At 45.5% G+C, this 23,479-nt stretch overlaps 5 protein-coding genes across 5 annotated transcripts; all 5 read left to right on the top strand.

Moving 5' to 3' along the window:
- Nucleotides 1–5,265: 5,265 nt before the first annotated feature.
- On the top strand, nucleotides 5,266–9,920 carry Oatp58Dc (Organic anion transporting polypeptide 58Dc). The gene is made up of 8 exons (XM_017169788.2): nucleotides 5,266–5,380; nucleotides 6,093–6,873; nucleotides 6,958–7,187; nucleotides 7,250–7,582; nucleotides 8,121–8,986; nucleotides 9,046–9,177; nucleotides 9,240–9,559; nucleotides 9,623–9,920. The coding sequence occupies exons 2-8, from the start codon at nucleotides 6,551–6,553 to the stop codon at nucleotides 9,795–9,797; spliced, it is 2,379 nt and encodes a 792-aa protein (XP_017025277.1). The 5' UTR covers nucleotides 5,266–5,380; nucleotides 6,093–6,550; the 3' UTR covers nucleotides 9,798–9,920.
- A 194-nt stretch (nucleotides 9,921–10,114) lies between these two features.
- Nucleotides 10,115–12,494, top strand: LOC108076569 (Organic anion transporting polypeptide 58Db). The gene is made up of 5 exons (XM_017169480.3): nucleotides 10,115–10,278; nucleotides 10,334–10,563; nucleotides 10,629–10,949; nucleotides 11,010–12,183; nucleotides 12,239–12,494. Exons 1-5 carry the CDS (start codon nucleotides 10,130–10,132, stop codon nucleotides 12,450–12,452), a joined length of 2,088 nt encoding a protein of 695 aa, XP_017024969.1. The 5' UTR covers nucleotides 10,115–10,129; the 3' UTR covers nucleotides 12,453–12,494.
- An 803-nt stretch (nucleotides 12,495–13,297) lies between these two features.
- LOC108076570 (solute carrier organic anion transporter family member 74D-like) lies at nucleotides 13,298–15,798 on the top strand. The gene is made up of 4 exons (XM_017169481.2): nucleotides 13,298–13,511; nucleotides 13,975–14,295; nucleotides 14,352–15,525; nucleotides 15,577–15,798. Exons 1-4 carry the CDS (start codon nucleotides 13,298–13,300, stop codon nucleotides 15,764–15,766), a joined length of 1,899 nt encoding a protein of 632 aa, XP_017024970.2. The 3' UTR covers nucleotides 15,767–15,798.
- Nucleotides 15,799–15,860: 62 nt separating this feature from the next.
- On the top strand, nucleotides 15,861–21,013 carry Oatp58Da (Organic anion transporting polypeptide 58Da). Its single transcript, XM_017169482.2, has 6 exons — nucleotides 15,861–16,240; nucleotides 16,293–16,522; nucleotides 16,573–16,887; nucleotides 16,944–17,785; nucleotides 17,842–18,152; nucleotides 18,216–21,013. Exons 1-6 carry the CDS (start codon nucleotides 16,065–16,067, stop codon nucleotides 18,379–18,381), a joined length of 2,040 nt encoding a protein of 679 aa, XP_017024971.2. The 5' UTR covers nucleotides 15,861–16,064; the 3' UTR covers nucleotides 18,382–21,013.
- Nucleotides 21,014–22,522: 1,509 nt separating this feature from the next.
- On the top strand, nucleotides 22,523–23,431 carry LOC108076636 (uncharacterized). The gene is made up of 2 exons (XM_017169563.3): nucleotides 22,523–22,939; nucleotides 22,988–23,431. The coding sequence occupies exons 1-2, from the start codon at nucleotides 22,586–22,588 to the stop codon at nucleotides 23,420–23,422; spliced, it is 789 nt and encodes a 262-aa protein (XP_017025052.1). The 5' UTR covers nucleotides 22,523–22,585; the 3' UTR covers nucleotides 23,423–23,431.
- Nucleotides 23,432–23,479: the final 48 nt, after the last annotated feature.

Raw genomic sequence — 23,479 nt, 5'->3', positions numbered from 1 at the left:
TCACCTGCGAAATGCTAATTAAACAGAAAATAAGCTTAAGATGGCCTAGACAAATAGTGAATAAAAAAAGGCGCTGGGTGGAAATTAAATGGAAAAAGTTTCGACATCAAAGAGAAACTTGCTCAAAATTAAATAGGCAGATTAAAAAAACAGAGGGAAATATAAAAAGAAGCGCCCGAGACATTGATATGCATTTGTCAATGGAAAAAAGTTGGTAATTAAACAAACACAAAACGGAATATTCAATAACTTTGGGCAGCGCAGGAGGAATATCATTTTTCTTTTCTTATTAATTTTTATTTTGAGAAGCAAGAACAGCGTTAATCGCGTCTTTCATATTTTTCTTCTTTAATGAAACAAAGTCCACAGAGGGGAGGAAAGGAATCCCAAGTTGTGTAGAATCCCCGGTCATTAAATGTATTCGGTTTCTGGAAGCATCCCAAGTCAGTACATTGAAGCAGAACAGAGACAATTTTCCATCTAATCCAATAAGACCGTGCCACTGACACCGCGGCATTTCCATTTACCATTTTTAACCCTTTTTTGTGGGGTATTACGAATCGAAAAAGAAACGCATCGCTGGCCCTGGCCAAAGGAGCAATCGTTATCCTGGTGCCCAGCGAAATAATAAAAGCAACGAAGCCGCGGCGCACTTAATTAGAAAACGTTTAATGCCCCTTCTGCCATATCCCTGTGGCACTCGGACTCCTTCAACCGGAAGCCATTTCGGTCCAGGCCCAGAAGAGTTGGCATTGGTATGCGACAGTGGCTCCTTCTCTAGAGAGGCGAGGAAGGACAATCTAATTTTCCAACTAATTTAGTTAGAGTGCTCAATAGTTGAGTTATGTATCTGGCGCAGGACATTGATTAGAAATAAAGTTTGCCCGAGATGAGAGACATTTCTGCTGCCGCTCCCATCGTTTTTCCAATGAAATTAAGAAATAAAGTTCTGAAAAGTTTTATCGACAGAAGATGGAACGAAGAGTAAGTGAAAATGATACTTTTCTGCACAGATGAATGCAATTAAAAACTTTGAATGCGATTGGAACTGCTCCAGGGAAGGAGAGCCATCCTAATATATTCAATCAGTTGGACTTTGTGCATCCCATCCCCAAAAGATATATATCGGGGAATTTTGAACAGAACAAGCGTGTCAAACCGCAAAAAATGCGTCGCATGAATATATTAACTCTGTGACAAAGGCGCAACTTTGCTTTGGGGGTGAATTCTGGGATACAGATACAGATACAGATACATTAAGTGCCAACAATACGATGAAGCGCAAGAAAAATTAAAAGGGTCACTTTACAAGGACTTAAAATACAAAAAACAAGCACAAAAACAACACAAAAGGAAATGAGATGAAAAGTATGGAAAATAAATTCATATTTGAGACCATCGAGGGTGGGAGGCGGACAACAGGATGTTTTAAAGGACGAGGGACGCCCGCTATGTTTGCCGATGATAAGGAGACTTTGCTTGTCTTTTGGTTTGCGCTCATTGGACACAGATTCTGGAAAGGTTTTTCCGGGGAGGGTGGGTAGGAAAATATTTACAAACATAATCGCTGAAAAATTAAGTTTCTGAAATTGCTTTTTTTCCAGCTTATTACGGCATATTGCAGGAAATTTATCAACGTGACGGCATATAAAAACAGTGATTTCTTACCCGGAAGTGCGAGTATCTAAGGAAAATGGCTAAGACAGTAAAAAAGGGCACGAAACACAATTAAAACGAAGGCGGTACGTGATCGAAAGAGGTCAAACCCCAGAGCCAGATTAAGCTGTGAGCTTAGCATACTTAAGTGGCCACGGGCCTGGGCTCAGAATAAGGGAAAAAATATAGCAAATACCGTGCCCGGTTAAACCAATGAAAAAGGTCTCTAATTGAGTAAACGCGAGCGGAAAAAACAGGAATTAAAATTGGAAAAACGATAGAGATATACAATGGAAAAGGGAACTCGAGCTGAGGTTTGTTTTCCATTCCTAAGCTTATTTTTCCGAGCCGCTTTCGCCGAAGTGGCATAAGATGCATCAACGGCGGACCAAAAAGGAATCAAAATACAGAAAAGCAAAGGAATTAAAAATGTGAATGGTTGAGCGAGCGGGCTGGGGAACAAAGCGAAAGGAATAGGAGCAGGAGCAGGAGCAGGAGCCGGAGCAGCGACCCGCAGCGCATAAGGAGAACATTAAAAATGTTGGGCAGCTTTCGGCTCTTAATCCTTTTGGCAGCCAACCTCATTATGCACGCCCAGTGGCAGTGGCCGGGATGCTTTTAATGACCCAAATCCGGCCAGGACCTTTGCCGGCCCGGGCTGCCCCAAAGGCGGACAGCATCCATTTTTTGATTAATTATGTGCCGAGAGTGAATGAGTTCTCCTCCTCCATCTCCGCCGCGAGTAATTCAGGTAATCTGTGCATTGTCTATTTTGACATTTGCCCTGGCGCATCCTTGATATTTTTTGTTAGAATGAAAGCCCAAGGTGTGTGTGCCTCCGACCCCCGGCGTTCATGCTAAATTTATCAAATGCGTAATGAGCGAACGTGAGCTGCATGCCATATGCTCTGCTCCCTCCCCCTCCCTTAGCTTTCACCAAGGACTCTCGGGCAATCGCTTTACTTTTTTTTTGGTTTGTTTTAGGGGGTTTTCGACCACTATTCGGAAGGTGGAGTGCTCAGCCGTCGGTCTGTTAATTACAACTTAAATTGACAGCAAAAATTGGACTGGAAAATTGTGGGTTTTCCATGCGGTCGGCATATTAAGCGCTTACATCGGGAGAGAGTGTGGAGGAGCATAATTTCCCTGGCCGGAGTAGACAAATGAAGACTTAAGACCTACTTAAGGCCAAGAGCAGTCGGGCGTGCAGCGTTCAAAACTCCTAAGCTGCGCCGGCAAAGTCCTTCCCGCCAACAAAGGCGGCACATAAAAATCCAGGAAAAAACAACAAATTAGCTAAGAAGACAGGGGAAGAGATGGGGTGATGGGTGTGCGGATGGATGGATGGATGGGCGGATGGGAGGGGAGAAGCATTTAACCCTAATTTGACACACACGCAACCTTGACGGCCGGGCAAAAAAAGGGGTGGTGAGCGGAAAGGGGATGCGGCGTCAGAGGGCAAGTCACAAATAAATACATTTACGCATATCAAGGGTAAAAATGAACACAATAAAAGGAGTTAAGTCTGACAGCGTTGGGAATTTCTTATACCCTTTAATGGGTAAGGAGAGAGGAGAAAGATTTTGGGAAGTGAAATAAAAGGTTCAAAGTTGATTTCTAAAATATAACATATAAAAAGGTAAATATCTTGTTAGACAATTTGATATTTGTTTGCTTTATAAATATAAAACTTTACATTTTCAGCCTCTTAAAGGACCTCTTGCTACCCCTTGCCACATGTGAGTAACTGAAAACGTATGCTAACTGCCGTTAAACGCGACTGAAGGGAAGACAACAATATCAATAAACACACACTCACACTGGCACACTCCCTGCAAAGGGGTAAACGAATGATGGGCCACGAGGAGGATGTGGCGACAGCGGAAACGGAAATCACAACAAAGTGCTGACATGTGCCGCGGTCGGCGGTGGGGGTTGCAGTTGGGCCTATGCGGTCTGTTAACACCCACATGTGTGCGTGTGTGTGTGTGGCGTCAAGTTCCTTTTCACGCGCAAATTGAGTGCTTAAGCGGTTTAGTTGGCACGTCTCCCGTACCGGAAGCGGAAACGCCGCATGGGAATGTGTATGCGCTGTTTGCCGTGGCGTCACTAAGCCGTCTCAGCATCCATCTTTCCGCTGGAGTCTCCAACTTCAGACCTAGGACTTCATATCCTGGCGATAAGCGAGTCTTGCATTCGCATTCGCGTTTATAATTCATGCAGATTCACTGCAAGTACAACAGAAAATTATTATTTATTGTCAGTTCCAAGTTCCGCTGCCGTTTTATGTGTGCCACTGCGATAAGAATGGGAAAACTCGGGGGGGAAATGGGAAAACAGAGGGCACACATTTGCATACGTTTTGGCCGGAAATAAAATCGCAAAGGGAACGACGCGTGCAAGCAGCATAAAGAAGGCAGCAGCTCGAATTGCCAGTTTTGGCGCATTTCGCCATAAACATAGCATACTTACAGGCGGACCGCAACAACAAAGATAAAGAGGCTACACATCTACATCTCATTCCGCGCCAAGGCTGCCTCATTTGTTGTTATTTATGCTGAGCCCTGCTGGTATTTGGAAATCCCCCCCTTAAGAGCCGCGGTCACATTTGCTTCTGCCTCGCCATTTTTTAGCACGGAAGTGGAGAGGCGGAAGAAGCCTGGTGGCAGCTGTGGTGGGAAAAAGCGAAAAATAATAATGAAAAATAATAATAAACATGGTTGGGCTACGGTTTTATTGCCGCTCAATTGATATCATGAAATTATGCCTTTGATTTTTATTGCCTTGCCGGAACATATGATGTTCCGCCGCCGCCTACATGTGTGCTTCCAAGAAGTCGTGTCTTGGGATTATTTTTAAGCTACTGCCACCGTCTACATATGTGGTCGCTGTAATTGCAATTTGAATTCAATTTGCTGGGGGTGAGTGGGGGAAAACTTTGACATAGTGTACGGGTAGCTTATCGTTTACGATCTAAAAAAAAAAAACACACACGGGAGAGAGAGCTTTCTTGGAAACCCGATACCCGACCCGAGACAGTGGCACATCTTTGTATCTCGTGGGGGTTGCTCGATTCCGCTGGCAACCGCAGGCCCTCAGGGGTATCTCAAAGCCACAAATTGGAAACTGTTTAGTTGGAACAACACTTTGATTTGTTTCCTCTCTATTAGAATGCTCAAATACATCTATTTTCTTTCAAGCTTAACCTCGAACTTAAGTCAAGTTTAGGTTTGCATTTAAATATTATTACAATTGATTTCAGGCCCAATCTAATCTCTTCACTCTCCTATCTATGAGCCGAATGCCCTTTGTAATTACCCATATTTACTCTATGGTTTCACTTTCGTTTGCTTTGCATCTTGTGAGTGCCCAATTTAGTATTGCTTTGACGTGAACTACAAAGGAACACTCGGGTTTATATATAGATACCTGAGAGCTAACTATTTTGACGGGGAATTGATGTCAGTGACACAGTCAAAATACGAAGCTAAAGACACCGAATCCCCATCCAAATCCGAAGCCAAAGCTCGGCTTTCCGAGTGGGCTCGCCAAATAAGACTATATATGAGAATTCTTCCTGAGATGAGTGAGCACGCTGCGCTTAGATTAGTTTAGTTTAGTTCGTTTACGGTCTTGTGCGACTCGAGATCGTCCCAGCAGCCCACTGTCTCGAAAACCGCGATCGAAACAAAACAAATCCGAGTAGTAATAGTAAAACACACTCGTAAGTTTGGCAAGGGCAAATAAATTACAAGAATTAGCCGGAAAGTGCGGATAGAGAAAGTTCAAGGGACGAAGTTCTGGTTGCTTCGTCCAAAAAATTGTCAAGAACGGCAGGCACACACAATCAAGATAAAGTTCAAGTGATAAGTTGAGCATAAATTTAAATATTCTAAGTGAATTGTGGCGACACATAAGCTCTGCATACATACAGACAGACACACACACAGTACGTCTACGGGTACACACATTAAATAATAGAACACAGGGCGAGGGACGGGGCCTGGGAAGATTCAGTTACTCGCAGAAACCCAAATCGGACTACTGACAATAATAATACGAGCAAGCGAGTCTGCGCTGCCGAGAAGATCTCTCTCTCTCTCTCTCTCTCCGACTAAACTAATTTGGCACCAACACTATGACGGCTGTGATAGCGACTATATCACATTGATACCCCTACCTAATCCCAAACTAAAACAATGAGCTTGCACATGTAGTGTTTGCCTCAGGGGAGGCAGGGATATAGACGTACATGTACGTGTCAGCGGTTATTATTTCCCTGGAAGTCGCGGCCAATGACGGTGCCGAGATTTACGTGCTCATCAATGTGCAAACCCGCGAATATCTGGCGCTATAAGATAATCCTGTCCGCTGCACATCTTCCGTCTGGAGAGCGCTCTTATCTCACACTTTTCCTGTCTATTTTATGATTTTAGCACCGAACTCAACCCGCAAACAAATCGTAAATCTCGCAGGCGACCACAGAAGCAGCATGAGCGGACGACAACGGGGCGGAGGAGTAAAAAACGAAGATTAGCTCAATGGCTCTTGGCTCTGGCGAGTGATAAGTCGGTCTGAGATAATATTTTAATAAAAAATATTTGGCACAAGCTGTGTGGGCACGTCACCCCTTCGGGCCAGAGCCGGCTGCTCCAAGACACAGTTAAGATCCGCCGCCACCAGAGCACATCATGCCACTCGATCCGCGCCCGGTCTCGCGTCAGGTTGTTGTCTAGATACGATCTTATCCTCGGAACCTCCGGAACCAAGCTAATTGCCATTTTGCGACACAAATCTGGCGAAGATTAAGAAACGTGCGCGTGTGAGTTGAGTGCCCCCCAAGAGAGGCCCATGTGCTAAGTGAGAACGCGCCCCGACTCGAGACGCAACTAGGATGGTGCAGAGCGGGAAACCCATCAGCCTGGGGCCCGAGGAGCAGGATGCGGAGGCCGGCCATCCGGAATCGCGAGAGGAATCCGATGCGGAGACTAGACTGCTGGATAATGGAAAAACCTATGACAAGGAACAGGAGGCGGGCATTAATCTGGGCGAGAGGAAACACTCCTTTCCCAAGAAAGCAAAGCCCAAGAAGAAGAAACAGAAGAGCGAACAGGATCGCGAAATGACTGCCGAAATCAACAAACTCCTGAATGAATCGCCGCTTGAGAAGAATGTGACATGCGGCTTTTGGATATTCAAAGGACCATTTTACCAGAAGTGGGTTTCCCATAAAATCTGGTTTTTAACCAGATAATCCTAGTTTAAAAGTGAAAAATTTTAAATTCAAAATTATTTCACCAGATTCGCCAACCAAACAGCTTATGTCTTGCTTTATGGCATCGTCGGCTGCATCTTTTCTATGACATATGCCTACTTCAATGGAACGATTACCACCATAGAGAAGCGCTTCAAGATACCCTCGAAAAACACGGGCATCATCTCAGTGGGCAATGACATTAGCCAGACTTTGGTATCTGCAGTCTTGGCCTACTATGCCGGCAAGGGTCATCGGCCCAGGTGGATTGGCTTTGGTAAGCTCTTAAGTAAAATATATACTCTTCAAGGATTGAAAATGCTTTTCCTATATAAATAGGCCTGCTCACCATTGTGCTGTTCTGCGTGCTGACCACCTCTCCGCACTTCCTCTACGGACCCGGCGAGGATGCTCTGGCTCTGACTTCCGAGTTCGGTGGGATGCCCGATGAAAACGCCACCATGGAAGCCATCGAGGAGCAGCGTTCCAAGACACTGTGCCGCTTGAATGGCGGCGGAGCGGAATGCGAGATAGGCGAGGGAAACTTTGCGCCACAGCTGCTCCTGTTCGTGGCCCAGTTCATATCGGGTATCGGGGGATCCCTGTACTACACCCTGGGAGTATCCTACATGGACGACAATACCAAGAAGTCCAAGACACCGGCTCTGCTGAGTGAGTAGTAGTTGCTTTAGTATTAGAAGTAACCGGTTCTAACCGAAAGGAACAGTGGCCAGTGACAATAGGACAATCATTTAATCCCCGGTATCTCGGCTACCTTGAACCTCTGTGTGCACGGGGTGATAAGCTAAGACACCGCTACTAAGTGGGGGAGTGACGAGTTGGTTCACGCTGATTCAGCGATAACGCAGCATTGACGGTTGTTTTGTGCAAAACCCATTGAGGTTCCGAATCCGAAAGTGATACTGACATGCAACAGCAGTCACTATCTTCTAGAGAGAATTAATATTTTACTAGTTTCCCCCACAGTTAGATGCCAAAATGTTATCTTTTTTATGACTTTAAGAAAATATTCTTCAGCCGCCGGGCTATCTCCTGATCCACTTATAAAATCTACTAAGCTTTTAGGAGATAAACGTTATGGCAGGCAGAGCCTTTCATTGAACAAGATAATTGAAGTTATTTTAGTTTTTCTAACAATATACGGACCCCTGTGAGTGAGATACTCATCTAAATCGACACACTTTTTCAGGTCTTTCTTATTTTCTGCGCATGCTGGGTCCTGCCATCGGATATGCCCTGGCGTCCTTTTGCCTGCGCCTGTACATTGCCCCGCAGATGCATCCGGTTATCAACAACAAGGATCCGCGATGGCTGGGCGCCTGGTGGCTAGGATGGCTGGTCATGGGCGGCCTGCTGGCCTTCTCTGGCGTCTTCCTCTCCATGTTCCCCAAGGATCTTCCCCGGGCAGTCGCTCGCCGAAAGGTGGAGGAGAAACGCGCTCGCGAGAAAGAGATGCTGGCGCTTAAAAATTCGGAGAAGGAACGCCTGAACGCTGACTTGGACGAAAAGGCGGTCACCGTGGAGGGCAAAGCCTCGTTCCACGATATGCTGAAGACTTTCCGGCGACTGATTACCAACAAGACGTACATGTGCAACACGCTCTCCAGCATCTTTTACCTGGTGGGCTACACGCCCTACTGGATCTTCACGCCCAAGTATATCGAGGTTCAGTACCGCCAGTCGGCGGCCACATCCTCCATGGTGACCGGAACAGTGGCTCTGGCCTTCTCCGCCGTGGGCGTGCTGCTCTCCGGATTCATCATCTCCAGGTACAAGCCCAGAGCCCGCTATATGGCCGCCTGGAACGTGATCGTTGGCTTCCTCACGGTGGCCGGCATCCTGGCATACGCCTTTATCGGTTGCCCGGGAAACGAGAGCTCTGTAATAGTGAACATCCACGACAGTTCGCTGGCGGACAACACCACCACCTGCAATTCCGCCTGCTCCTGCGACTATGTCCGGTATTCCCCAGTTTGCGGCGAGAATAATATGACCTACATCTCCGCCTGCCACGCAGGATGCAAAAGCTTGCATGTCAACTCTGAGGGAAAGAAAGTAAGTCTCTAAATTGGGGACTATAGACTGAATAACTAGCCTTGCTTCCGTTTTTTCAGATATTCTACGATTGCTCCTGCATTCCGGGCAATGAAGGCGGCAACTCCACAAGTCAGTTCCGACGCCTAACCAGCTCCGACATGAGCAGCGACAACTCCAGCCTGGACATGTCCAGTCTCACCCAGTTGGAGGTATGCACAAAGGCATAAAATCTTTTCAAAAGAACCCCAATAACCAGGCCCCTCTTACTTAGGATCTGGCCAATGGCCAGGCAATGCCCGGGGCCTGTCCCGTGAACTGCTGGACACAGTTCGTGGCCTTCCTGGCTGTGATGTGCTGTTTGAAGTTCGTGGGAGCCACCGGCAGGGCCTCAAATTTCCTGGTGTCTGTTCGATGTGTCCCTGAAAAGGACAAGACGGCGGCCATGGGCTTTGGCATGACCATGTGCTCGATGCTGGCCTTCATTCCCAGCCCCATCTTCTTCGGCTGGGTCGTCGACAGGGTCTGCCTTGTCTGGGGCAAGACCTGCACAAACAAAGGCAACTGCTGGCTTTACGATCCCCAATCCATGAGGTGAGTGAACCATCCTATAACTCTCAGAAAAAAAAAAAAACTCATTACGAATATATCTTTCAGATACACTCTAAACTTCACTGCTGCTGTCTTCATTGCCATTGGGGCCATATTTGATCTGGGCGTTTGGTACTACGCCAAGGACCTGAAGATCTTCGACGAGGAGGTCAAGGAGGTGGAGATGCAGATCGTCCAGCACGAGGAGGAGGCCAGCAACGAGAAGAATACAGAGATCTAGACCTAAGTTATTATTACTCCTAAGTGCTGTGTGAGTGAGAGTTTTGGTGCCTTGATTTGTCAATATCCATGTGTGATTTTCCCCATAGAGTCCGGTACGATAATAAACTGTATTGTAACAGTATGCTCATCCCACTGTTTACACTCGTATGGTAACTACTGGCAATTAAAAGAAGATCCCGATTAGAAAGATAAATGTCAGACTGGGCTATATAAAATTAAAGGTCGTTTTATGTTATCTTGGAGCTTTTCTGTTTACCCGAGCCGGCAAGTCGATTGTAACTTGCTTCTGAGCTGAGAGATCAGTTCATACGAGCGGTTCGACAGAGCAGGATGGTCGACTTGGGCAGCAAAGAGAACGAAACCTCCCGGTTTCTGAAGGATAAGGAGGCCGGCAGAGATGAGACCGAAAGGCAGGAGGAACTGGATCATTCAGATTCCACCTGTGGCTTTTCTATATTCAAGGGACCTGCTCTTCAGAGGTGCGACTTTCTGCCCAGTTGGTCTTGGCAGCATTAACGATATCTCGCCCCCTAGATTTGCCACGGCTCATATGTTCGTAATAATTTACGGGATAGCTAGCTGCTTTCTGGCCATGGCTTTCACCTATTTTACTGGAACTATTACCACGATGGAGAAACGCTTCAATATACCCAGCAAGATTTCCGGTCTCATCACGGTAGGCAATGACATAAGCACTGTGTTTTCATCGGCTCTTTTGAGCTACTATGCCAGTAAGGGACATCGACCGCGTTGGGTTGCCTTAGGTAAAGTCTTGTGCTATTAAAATATATAAATATATATATTGGCGAGTATGTTGGATTTATTGCAGGCCTGCTTATCATTACCCTCTTCTGTGTGCTCATGCTAACTCCACACTTTTTCTACGGACCTGGCGAAGAGGCACTGAGACTCACGGAGGAGTACGGATCAAATGAATTCGTCAACACTACTTTGAACTCCACGCAAAAGGACGACTCCCTTTGTCATGAAAAGGACTCAAAATGCGTAGAGAATACTGCGGATTACAAGCCGATTGTGTTGTTTTTTATAGCTCAGTTTATCGGCGGCATTGGCTGCTCGCTCTTCTACGCTCCGGGGCTTTCCTATATGGATGACAACCTATCGAATGCCAAGACGCCACGCATGCTGAGTAAGCAATCAAAATGAATATCATCAGTATCCTTCCAAAGTTTATCTTTCTCTTATTTAGGTATGTCTACTTTCCTTCGTATGCTGGGTCCTGCCATGGGCTTCTCCATGGTTTCCTTGTGCCTTCGCCTGTACATCGATCCCTTCAAGAAGCCGCTGATCACGCCAGAAGATCCCCGCTGGATGGGTGCCTGGTGGCTGGGCTGGATACTCCTCACCTTTATCCTACTCATCTCAGCCTTTTTTGTTGGCATCTTTCCCAAAGAGATGCCCAAAGCCAGGGCCAAACGCTTAAAAGAGGAGAACAAGGGGGAAGTGGACACGCCGCTGGCGGAACGCTCATTCCAGGACATGATGGACTCCCTAAAGCGACTGGCCTCCAACAGGGTGTACGTGTACAACACATTCGCCTCTATACTCTACTTTTTCGGCTACATGCCCTACTGGATATTCACGCCCAAGTACATTGAGATCCAGTACCGCCAGTCGGCGTCCACCTCCACCATGGCTACGGGAACCTGGGCCCTTGGATTCTCTGCCGCCGGAGTGCTTATCTCCGGCTACGTGATCTCAAAGTATAAGCCGAGTGCCAGGGCAATGGCTGCATGGAACTTCGTGGTGGACTATCTCACGGTGGCTGGACTTATTTGCTATGTGTTGGTAGGGTGCGACGAGAGCGACAGAGCCAACTCGCTGTCAATCATTCCAACTGGAGACACCTGCAGCTCATCCTGCGACTGTGAATACGTTTACTACGCACCTGTTTGCAGTCCGGAAAACGTCACCTACATCTCTGCCTGCCACGCGGGATGCACAGAGAAGGGAGTGGACGATCTTGGAAGGACCATTTACACAGGCTGCAAATGCTTGGGTAGCTCCTTAAACCAAACTTTGTTTTCTAGTGAAACTTCTTTGGCATCTCAGTCCCAGATCGCCATGGATGGAGCCTGTCCTGTGGACTGTAACAAGCAATTCCAGATTTTTTTGGCTGTCATGTGCTTCCTGAAGTTCGTAGGCGCCACAGGAAGGTCCAGTAATCTCCTTCTGGCACTTCGTTGCGTGCCCTCCAAAGACAAGACCTTTGCCCTGGGCTTCGGCAGCATGGTTTATTCCGTGCTTACCTTCATTCCCAGTCCAATTGTCTTTGGCTGGATGTGGGATAGCTACTGTCTAGTCTGGGGAAAGACCTGTGGATCCAAGGGAAACTGCTGGATATACGACTCGAGGTCCTTGAGGTGAGTAATTGTGTTTAGAAATTACCTAAAAATTCATTTATTTTCTGCTCTACAGATTTACAATGAACATTGTAAGTGCCTCTCTGATTTTCCTGGGAAGCTTCTGGAATATCGGAGTCTGGTATCATGCCAAGGATATGAAGATTTTTGATGAAGAAGAGGCTGCGAACATTGGCAACAATTGTGAAATGGTAGAACTTAAGGAGAAACCAAATCCCAGTAGTGACAATAAGCAGGGTGATCAATTAGAGCTTAAGGAGAAGGAATAAGAAATAATATAAATATTTTATTAAAGTTCTTTCCTTAAACAAGCTAGATCTATTTTTATCTTGGGAATGCGTGGCACAACCAGACTTGACTTGCGCCAGAATTTCGCATGTTTCCGAAACAGATATATCTTTAGTATACAAAAGTATGATAAGGAAACCCCATCAATTACCTCTTCTAGAGATTTATGCACCGTATATAGTATATAAATGTCGCCTGTCTGATCCTCACTTGTCTAATCTGACTGCCTTGATAACAACAGTAAAGCTGTGAGATGCAGTTTGTTTATATGGGTGCACGATCTCTGATAGACAGATTCAGTTCACACGAGCTGTGTGGGAAATAAAGTTAACCTAAAGGTGGCATCCTCTTCGTAGCTTTCGATAAATGGTTTTCGGGGCCGTAATCCTTTGCTTTGCTTGTTTGCTATCGATATCGATATGGACTTTTTAGTTTTACTCCCAATTCGCTGCTTTTTAAACTGCTTCAATTTTCCATGAGCGATTTCCCCTATATAATTTCCCGCCTGACTGCTAATTGATGGCAATTATAAAGCAGATCACGCAAACCTTAACTATAAAAAGCTGAGCTTTTCTGTTTAATAACGGCCGGCAATTGGATTAAAACTTGTTTGTCAGAGATCAGTGCATTCGAGCAGTTCGAAACAGAAGGATGGATAAAGCGACCGGCAGTGATGGAACCGAAAAGCAGGAGGAACTGGATCATTTAGATACTACCTGTGGCTTTTCAATACTCAAGGGGCCTCGTCTTCAGAGGTGTCACTATCTGCCAAGTTGCTTTTCCCAGTATTAACGTTATTATAATCCATAGATGTGCCACGGCGAGCATGTTCGTGGTTATTTATGGGATGGCTTGCTGCTTTCTGTCCATGGGTTCATCATATTACTCGGGAACTATTTCCACAATGGAAAAACGCTTCAGTATACCCAACAAGGTAACCGGAATAATCGGGGTGGGCAGTGAAATAAGCACAGTTTTATGCTCAGCCTCCTTGAGCTACTACGCCAGTAGAGGACATCGACCGCGTTGGATTGCTTTAGGTAAAGTTGCTAAGAAATCTATAAAAAATTTAAAATGTAACAGAGAAATGCGAGAATGAATTTTGGGGCGTGCCAAAACAGAGGCAGAGAGATGATATCACAACCAGCATACACACAAATATACACATTCGGTAGCAATCTCTACTCACTACAAACAATTAATTGTCATGATATGTACATAAAGTGCTGCCTACATTAACTATGACTAGTCAAGGGAATTTTATAATTTATAGTTGCCTAATTTGAGTGATCAAATAATTAAACTAATTTAATTTTAGCTGAGCTTAATTTCAACTTTACATATAAAACATAAAATTATTCATTTTTATCTTAGTTTTTATACCATAAATATTTTGGTCTGCCCAATTATCATAAAAAATATCGATTTAAAAATTAGCATATAAAGATATCAATTTAAAATCCCTTAAATACTCATATTATAGATCTGTTGGACTTTTTGCAGGATTCCTTATCATTATCCTCTTCTGTATCCTCATGCTAACTTCACACTTTTTCTACGGACCCGGCGAAGAGGCACTGAGACTGACGGAGGAGTACGGATCAAGTGAATTCGTCAACACTATTTTAAACTCAACTCAAAAAGACGACTCCCTCTGTCACAAGAAAGACTCGAATTGCATAGAGGACACTTCGGACTATAAGCCAATAATCCTGTTTTTCATAGCCCAGTTTATCGGCGGAATTGGATGCTCATTCATCTATGCCCCGGGGCTATCATATATGGACGATAATCTATCGAAAGCCAACTCCCCTCGAATGCTGAGTAGGAATCAAAGTGATTATATCTGTAAAAATTCCTTATATATTCTCCTTTCCTAGGTTTTTCCACTTTCCTGCGTATGCTGGGTCCGGCCATGGGCTTCTCCATGGCCTCATTTTGCCTGAGCCTGTACATCGATCCCTTCAAGAAGCCGCTGATTACACCAGAGGATCCCCGCTGGATGGGTGCCTGGTGGCTGGGTTGGTTTCCCATGATATTTATTCTGCTAATCGCAGCGTTTTTTGTGGGCATCTTTCCCAAGGAAACGCCTAAAGCCAGAGTCAGACGTTTGAAAGCGGCCGATAAAGGAGAGATGGATGCTGCTATAGGGGACCCCTCATTCCAGGATATGTTTGACTCCCTCAAACGATTAGCCTCCAATAAGGTGTACGTGTACTACGCACTTGGCTCCATATTCTACTGTTACAGCTACATGCCCTACTGGAGTTTCACGAGCAAGTATATGGAGATTCAGTTTCGCCAGTCGGCGTCCACATCCACCTTGGCTATGGGTACTTGGCCGTTTGGATTCTCCGCCGCAGGTGTTTTAATCGCAGGATTTATAATCTCAAAGTACAAGCCGAGTGCCAGGACAATGGCTGCCTGGAACTTCGTTTTGGACTACATCAGAGTGGCTGCACTTATATGCTATGCCCTAGTGGGATGCGACGAGGGCGACAGAGCTAACTTACTGACCATCATTCCATCTGGCGACTCTTGCAGTGCATCCTGCGATTGTGAGTTCGTGTACTACGCACCTGTTTGCAGTTCGGAAAATGTGACCTACATCTCGGCCTGCCACGCGGGATGCACTGAAAAGGGACTGGACGATCTGGGAAGAACCATTTACACAGGCTGCAAGTGTTTGGGTAGCTTCCTGAATCAAACTCTGATTTCTAACGAAACATCTCTGGTATCCCAGTCTCCGAGCGTTGTAGACGGAGCTTGTCCGGTGAACTGCGACCAGCAATTCCTAATCTTCCTGGCCGTTATGTACCTTTTGCGGTTCGTAAGTGCCACAGGAAGTTCCAGTAATCAGCTTCTGGCCCTTCGATGCGTCTCTACTAAAGATAAAACTTTTTCCATGGGCTTCAGCACTATGATGTTAACCGTGCTCGTCTATATTCCCGGTCCCATTATCTCCGGCTGGATGTGGGATAGCTACTGCTTGGTCTGGGGAAAGACCTGCGGAGTTGAGGGAAACTGCTGGATATACGACTCCAGGTCCTTGAGGTGAGCAAGAAGTTACTAAAAAGGAATCTCTAATTGATTATTATTCCACAGGTTTACAATAAATCTCGTGAGTGCCTTTCTTATATTCCTGGCAAGCTTCTTTAATTTTGGAATATGGTATTATGCTAAGGATGTAAAGATTTTCGATGAAGAGGAGACTTCGGCCACTAGATGCCAGGATGAAGTATTAGATCTTAAAGATAAACCAAATCCCACTAATGCCGATAAGCAGGTTGATTAATGATTACATTAAAGCTTTTTCCTTGCACCAAGCTCAATATATTTTTATCTTGGGGATACGTGGCACACCCATGTTTGAGATTGTGCTTGCGCCAGAATTTCACACGTTTCCGAAAAAGATACGAAAGTTTGATAAGGAAACCCCATCAATTAGCTCTTCTTAAAATTTATACCCCCTGTCGCCTGTCTGATCCTCACTTGTCTAATCTGACTGCCTTGATAAGAACAGCGAGCTGAGACACTTGAGATGCAGCTGGCTATATGGGTGTGCGATCCCCAGACAGACAGATTCAGTTCATATGCGCTGTGTGGAGATGAAAGTTGACGAGAAGGTGGCACCATCTGAGCCAAGAGAAGCTCTGCCCTTCCTGGAAAACAGGGAAAAATGTAAAAACCCATCTGAGAAAATATCTAAAGAGGAAGATGACGAAACTGCCTGCGGATTTTGGCTATTCAAGGGCCCCTTCATGCAGAGGTAATCGCCTCCACCTATCTATATCTTAACTGTATGGTTTGTATTTTTGCAGATTCGCAACCGAGAAAATGTATGTGATTCTCTATGGGATTGCTGGCTGTGTGATGACAATGACCTTCGCCTACTTCAATGGGACTATTACGACCTTGGAAAAGCGCTACAAAATACCCACAAAGATATCAGGCATTATCTCGGTGGGCAATGATATCAGTACCATGTTAACGGCCGCCCTCTTGGGCTATTATGCAGGAAATGGGCATCGACCCCGCTGGATGGGGATAGGTGAGCTAAGCTTTTAAAACTCGCCATATATCTGATAGTTTCCCACTTAGGTCTACTGACCATCGTGGCCTTTTGCCTGCTGACGAGTTCGCTGCACTTTATCTATGGCGCCGGCGAGGATGCATTGAAGCTGACACGGGAATATGGCCAGGTTAATGAGACTCTGGCCAGGCAGGAGAGGGATCAGAAGTTGTGTCAGACTAAAGCAGCTGGTTGTATCCAGGAGGAGATTGGTCAGTGGGTCCCCCAGGTGTTCTTGTTCATGGCGCAACTCATCTCTGGAGTGGGACAGGCCCTCTTCTATACCTTGGGCATTGCCTACATGGATGACAATGGGACCAAGTCCAAGACTCCCGCCATGTTGAGTGAGTATTTCATTAATTTTTAACCGAGGCACCAGCTAACTTGTGGCTTATCCCAGGCTTATCCACGTTCTTGAGGATGCTGGGTCCAGCTATTGGCTATTCCCTCGCTGCTCTCTGCCTACGTCTGTACATAGAACCCAGCTTGGAGCCTCTGATTGGCAGGGAGGATCCCCGTTGGATGGGTGCCTGGTGGCTCGGCTGGATTGTGCTGGCTGCAATGACCTTGGTCTCGGCCATTTTTCTGTTCATGTTTCCCAGAGAGCTGCCCAGCTCGAGAAGGAGACGCCTTCAGGCAGGGCAGGCTGAAGGCAATCAGGAAGTAAATCTTAAAGAGCGCTCCTTTGGTGACATGATGCAGACGGTCAGGAAGCTGACCAAAAACAAGGTGTACGTGTACAATACCATGGCTTCCATAATGTACTTCTTTGGCTACATGGCCTATTGGATATTTACTCCGAAGTATATCGAGACCCAGTACAGACAATCGGCGGCCATGGCCACCATGGCTACAGGAACCGTGGCTCTGGGATTCTCGGCCGCCGGAGTCCTCATCTCCGGCTACGTGATTTCAAAATACAGACCAAGTGCCAGGGCCATGGCCTCCTGGAATGCCATCGTAGACTTCGTAACGGTGGCCGGAATTCTCTGTTATGTGGCCATAGGATGCGAGAGTAGCGATAGATTGAACTCGCTGACCACCTTGTCGGCTGAAAACAGCTGCAGTGCATCCTGTCACTGCGACTACGTTCACTATGCTCCGGTTTGTAGTCCTGAAAACATCACCTATATCTCCGCCTGCCATGCGGGCTGCTCCGAGAGGTCAAAGGATGAGCTGGGAAGGACCATCTTCACAGGCTGCAAGTGCATGGGCTCCTCCAGCTTAGAGTCTGGAACGGAGGTAAGCTTTATCTCTCCCAAAAAAATCCATTCAGTCTCATATTCCTTTTTTTTCAGTCCCAATTCGCTGTGGATGGCACCTGTCCTGTAGACTGCTTCAATCAGTTCCTCGTTTTTCTGGGCGTCATGTGCTTCCTGAAGCTGGTGGGTGCTTCTAGCAAGTCCACTAATCTGCTCATTGCCCTGCGCTGCATTCCCCAAGAGGACAAAACCTTCGCTCTGGGCTTGGGTTCTATGGTAGCCTCGCTACTTGGCTTCATCCCGAGTCCCATATTTTTTGGCTGGCTAATTGACAACTATTGCTTGGTGTGGGGCAAGACCTGTTCCAACAAGGGTAACTGCTGGCTCTACGACACGGAGTCCTTGCGGTGAGTCACTCCTGTAGCATTTGATCGAAGAATTTTTATTGAATGGATTGTTTCTCCTTGCAGTTACGCCTTGAATCTCACGGCTGCTTCCTTTATTTTCGTCGGCGGCTTTCTGAATATTGCAGTTTGGCATCACGCCAAGGATCTCAAGATATTTGACGAGGTGGAACATGTCGAAAAGGAAGTGGAAATGGACAAACTGGATGTCAAATCTCGGGAGAACAAATAAGCTATGTACATGTCGGAGATATCCGTTATTTAATTTAACCGTAGTCGAGCCAGCGAGTTCTGTTCGCCTGCGCAGTCAAATCGAATCTGTCATCACGCCACTTTTCCTGTGGCCCTTTCACCTTTTCTTACTTTTCACTCAGATGTCATTCCTAGACAATCTCAAGCTGTCTCTCTCATTCTCTCCTATTGTTGCGACAGACGAACAGACCTCACTCAGTAACACTCCTGTTACCGACTCAACTGTCATTGCGCCTGCGCGCCAGCGACACCTACAGGGCTACCAATACCTGAGCATGCCGAATAACTCTGTTGCCATAGCAACAAGCTTTCCAAATTTGCACTTAGCAACCAACTCGCCGACACGGCCATCCTGACAATTCACGCGTCCTCGCGTGACGTGTCTTCTAATAGCTCTAAACATAACTGTCATTTATCATTCTCTCTTTTTTCTCTCTTTGGTCTCAACTTAACATTTCATTTTATCTGTTTTATTCATGTCAAATAAGCTTTACTTTTATTTCTTCTCGCCACTTCATTCTCTTCTCGTACCAAATCTGTATCTTCTTTCTCTGCTCGTACCACAACTCTTACTCAACATCTCTTCATCAATTTATACAGGCTCTTGCTGCACACTTTGCAACGCTCACACGCACCTCTTGCGTCACGGTCTCTCTGGACCCTCACAGCCTTATAAATGATTCCACCAACGAGTGCCTCAGTCGGCGATCTCTCGCTTACACTTCTAGTGTCTTCAAATGTTAGTTTGGCAGGATAACCTTTCGAAACCATAGAGTACAAGCTCTTTTCGTATTTCAAAAGGCTCCGCTTCACATATTCTGACCATAGGAATAAAGTAGGCCCCGTTTCATGTGATCCGACACGGCCTTCCTGACAAATCACACGTCCTCGTGTGTTAACTTTAAATCACAGTATTCTAAAATTTCGGTACTCGTTACATTTTATTGTCAACAAACATTTCATTAATTTTCTAAACATAAGTATTGAGGCATTTAGACAAAATAAGCATCTTGGTTTCATGATAACATAACAAATTACATCTTCATTTTAATCATAATTTACAATTCAGACTTCTCTAATTACATAGCTTTATCAACTGGTGTATTTCCTTTTACACCCACATACTGACCCCCGCCATAACAATTCCTTCTGTTATGGTGCGGTCTCCACTGACCCCCGCCATAACAATTCCTTCTGTTATGGTGCGGTCTCCACTGACCCCCGCCATAACAATTCCTTCTGTTATGGTGCGGTCTCCACTGACCCCCGCCATAACAATTCCTTCTGTTATGGTGCGGTCTTTATATCCCCTCTTGGGATTCCAAGGCATCAACCGTGCCATCCATATCATCATTCCCCACATGGGAATCAGACGCATCTCCACTTGAGTCGTCTAAATCTTTATCAATCAACGTGATTGCTTATTTGTCTATTTGGCAATGCCCTCAAAAACTCATGCGCATACTTATAAGTTCTTTTGCTTGTTAAGGATTTTAAAATGTACCGATTTCCATCTTCATTTCTTTATCTCTTTCTTTCTCCTCTCTCTCATTCGTAACAATTTCAATTTCCAATTTATCCATTTTAAGTTAATCTTGCCTTAACAAAATTGTGCTCTTACTTCCATAATTTTACCGAACCGGCATAACGTAACTTTAAATTTCTCTTTCTTTATACTTTTCTCTGTGTCATGTGGTGGTATCAAGCCCAAAGGGTGGGTCCGATTGGCATCTCTTAAGGGCTTGCATTGGTTGCACTACTAACTGTGCAGTTCGCCGCAAGTTGCACCCCGCCAAGAGCATCTTCCCATCACCTCTGCGGTCCTGGTATCCAGCCAGATGACTACTTTACAACTTTACACATGATACAATTTTCAACAATCTTTAAACTTAGTCATTTCCAACAATTCTGATAAATATTGCTGAGTCTATTTTTTCCAATCCAAACACATAACGGATTTATAACCTTGATTAATAACTATCCAACAAAATTTAAGGGACACTACTGGCAGATAACATTGCCTCACACCTCTCTGTATTCTTTAAAATCCCTCTTCGTAACTCAAGTTAATTTCAATTATTTTTAGTTGTTTATAAACTATACCAATAAATCCTGAATCCTGAAGTTGATCAGTCGGTCATTTGAGATTTCCATTCTAAGTTCAGACGTTTTTCTGTCAATTTATTTTTATTTATCGGAGTTAAATCAGTCATGTGAATTCTGGACACAAAAAGAATTCCACAATTGCCTTGCGCTTTCTCTTCCTCTACTCTATGATGCACTTCAGTTAATTTTTTTTTTTTTGTTTAGAAATGATTACATCTGCAATAAGTATAGACTACAAACTCTCATCTGAGCAAACAATGCCAAAAATGTCAGAATAATTGCACGCCAACCAATATTTCCAATTCATACAAAGGCTACTTGGACTCCACAAGACACATAGTTCTACCAATATATCCACCAACATAAGGGTCTCCATTAATTAGGTGTATTAGCATTGGACCATATCCACAAGAGCTTATATCTGTTTCAAATTTGATCAGATGTTTCGAACCCACAAATAACGATTACAGGCTCATTTGTAATAATATTAAAAACGTTCGTTCCAATTTCTGAATATCGTCATTTCACTTAAAGATACTTGAAGCCGAAGAATCTGTCTCATGATCTGAGAAAATCGAGGCACACGTTTTTGAAAATAAGGCACCAATTCAATAAATGGTCTTACGACGGTCTCTTAATTGCACCGATTAAAAGGACGGACCTTTAACGTAAGGATTTTCTAGGAATTGGGTCTGATTTCTCCACCGCACACCTCATAGCTCAGATACTGCGTAGTAGGTTCAAGAAACCCACATTTGGTAACGTTAAATGGCAACTCTGGTACAGTCAACACATTTAATACAACCTTCAGCCTTCGGAAAGCCTTTTCTTCCGAGTTTGCCATGATTAACATGCATCTATGTAAACTATCGCAAATAATCATGATAAATTCCAAACGCCTTAACAATTGCATGATGAAGGTAGAAGATGCACTCTTCAAACCAAACGGCACGGCAGACCAAACAGACGGCAACTCGTAATTTTTTTAAATTAATTATTTTTCAACAGAAACATTTTTCCTTCACAGGGTCTGACATAAGCGGCAAAGGCCACTGTCCGAAACCATTTTCGAATATTGCTTCCGATAGTCTAAGCACAACCTATCGTAGCACAGGGCTCGCCAATGGGAAGGCAGATGTGCAAACAACACTGCAATCAAACACATCTCTATTCCCATCTTTTAGCCAATTCAGCTCCCAAATCAAAGAATAATTGGAAAGGGCTCACCCGATACTGTCACTGTTGAATCACACAAATCAACTCGCTTCTACATGCAGCTGATGCTGCCGCTCGCAGCCGCTGATACCCATCTCGTGCACACAGATGCAATGTGACCACCGTTATCACGCCTGAAGTGCGTCACTCCAGCTCTCCGCACTTCAGCCGCAGTTCCGCCAGTGTGCTGTTGTTGTTGTCTTCCATTCTTCCCCAAATTTTCTGGCCGACACTGATGACACTTGCAACCGTCCGGCTCAACACGCGACCAGTGCATTTGACTGCCTATCACGACTCCGGTGTCTCGCACCACGCGGCTGCGCAAGCCTTCGATGCGCCACTGAATTTAATATCGACCGAAAATCACTTTATCAGAATGCCCGCGAGGCTATGGTGAATCCCACTTCTGATGTCGGAGATATCCGTTATTTAATTTAACCGTAGTCGAGCCAGCGAGTTCTGTTCGCCTGCGCAGTCAAATCGAATCTGTCATCACGCCACTTTTCCTGTGGCCCTTTCACCTTTTCTTACTTTTCACTCAGATGTCATTCCTAGACAATCTCAAGCTGTCTCTCTCATTCTCTCCTATTGTTGCGACAGACGAACAGACCTCACTCAGTAACACTCCTGTTACCGACTCAACTGTCATTGCGCCTGCGCGCCAGCGACACCTACAGGGCTACCAATACCTGAGCATGCCGAATAACTCTGTTGCCATAGCAACAAGCTTTCCAAATTTGCACTTAGCAACCAACTCGCCGACATACATTTATTCCAAAGTTAAATAAACAGGCCGGGATTGAGGCTTCAAGACATTTTAAAATTGTTCGTGGCCTGGTCAACACCATTTTTAGGCTAGCATCATGGCCGCTCCGGAAAGCAGCTGTCGCCGCTGGCTGCAAAAGAACTTTGTCGAAGGTCCTTGTCGGAACTGCTTTGAGCCCTCCGGTGGACCCTGCATGGATTACAGGGTCTCTTCGCCTCCGACGAGTATGGTAGAGCCGCAAGCGAACATCATTCAGGCCACCATCGAGCCGGAAGGACCTGTTCGTCAGCAGATCGACATCCGGGCGGAGTGCAGCAAGGGGCGGCCGCTTCTTGAGTCAGACAAAGACGAGATGTGCTGCACTATGTGCGTGGCCCAGGAGCAGAATCTTCACCCCAATCTTTGCTCGGCGGCATGCAGGCCACTTCAAACCTCCTTGCACTTGGATGAGGTGGGTAGTGTTTAGCTTGATTCTGTTCTGAAACCCTTTAACCCACAGTGGACCAAGAGACCCCGGCCCAAGCCGACTTACAAGCATGCGGTTATTCTGGACAATAACACCATGGCAGGGCGTTGTTTTCCAATCAAATTCCAGCTAAAACGTCTGAAGAACAAGTGCCTGGACTGCGGCAAGGAGCTTTATTTCCAGTATCCCATTGCCAACAACACTGACGTCCTGCTCATGCAGAACTGTTGTGATGTGGAGGTGTATCCCGCCAAGAAGGTGGACGGGTTGAACAACGTCAAGGTGGCCAAGATAACGGGGGCAAAGAAGATATCCAATAGTGTCCTGAAGGAGCGTTCCGAGTGCCGCATGTTCAAATTGCCCATCGTGCAACCTGAGCTAGAAATTCTGGCTTCCTTAAACCCGGAGCCAGGCCCGGTTGCCAAAAAAGGGAAAAAAGGAAAGGGCAACAAAGGCAAGAAAAAATAAACAAATAATTAAAGGCTTTGTTTTCTAAACCTGAAAAAATAAATTATTAGTGTAACA

The sequence above is a fragment of the Drosophila kikkawai genome, chromosome 2R (genome assembly GCF_030179895.1).
Source record: "Drosophila kikkawai strain 14028-0561.14 chromosome 2R, DkikHiC1v2, whole genome shotgun sequence".
Lineage (NCBI taxonomy): Eukaryota > Metazoa > Arthropoda > Insecta > Diptera > Drosophilidae > Drosophila > Drosophila kikkawai.
The sequence above is the reverse complement of the archived record's forward strand: the minus strand, read 5'-3'. Positions and strand labels throughout refer to the sequence as shown.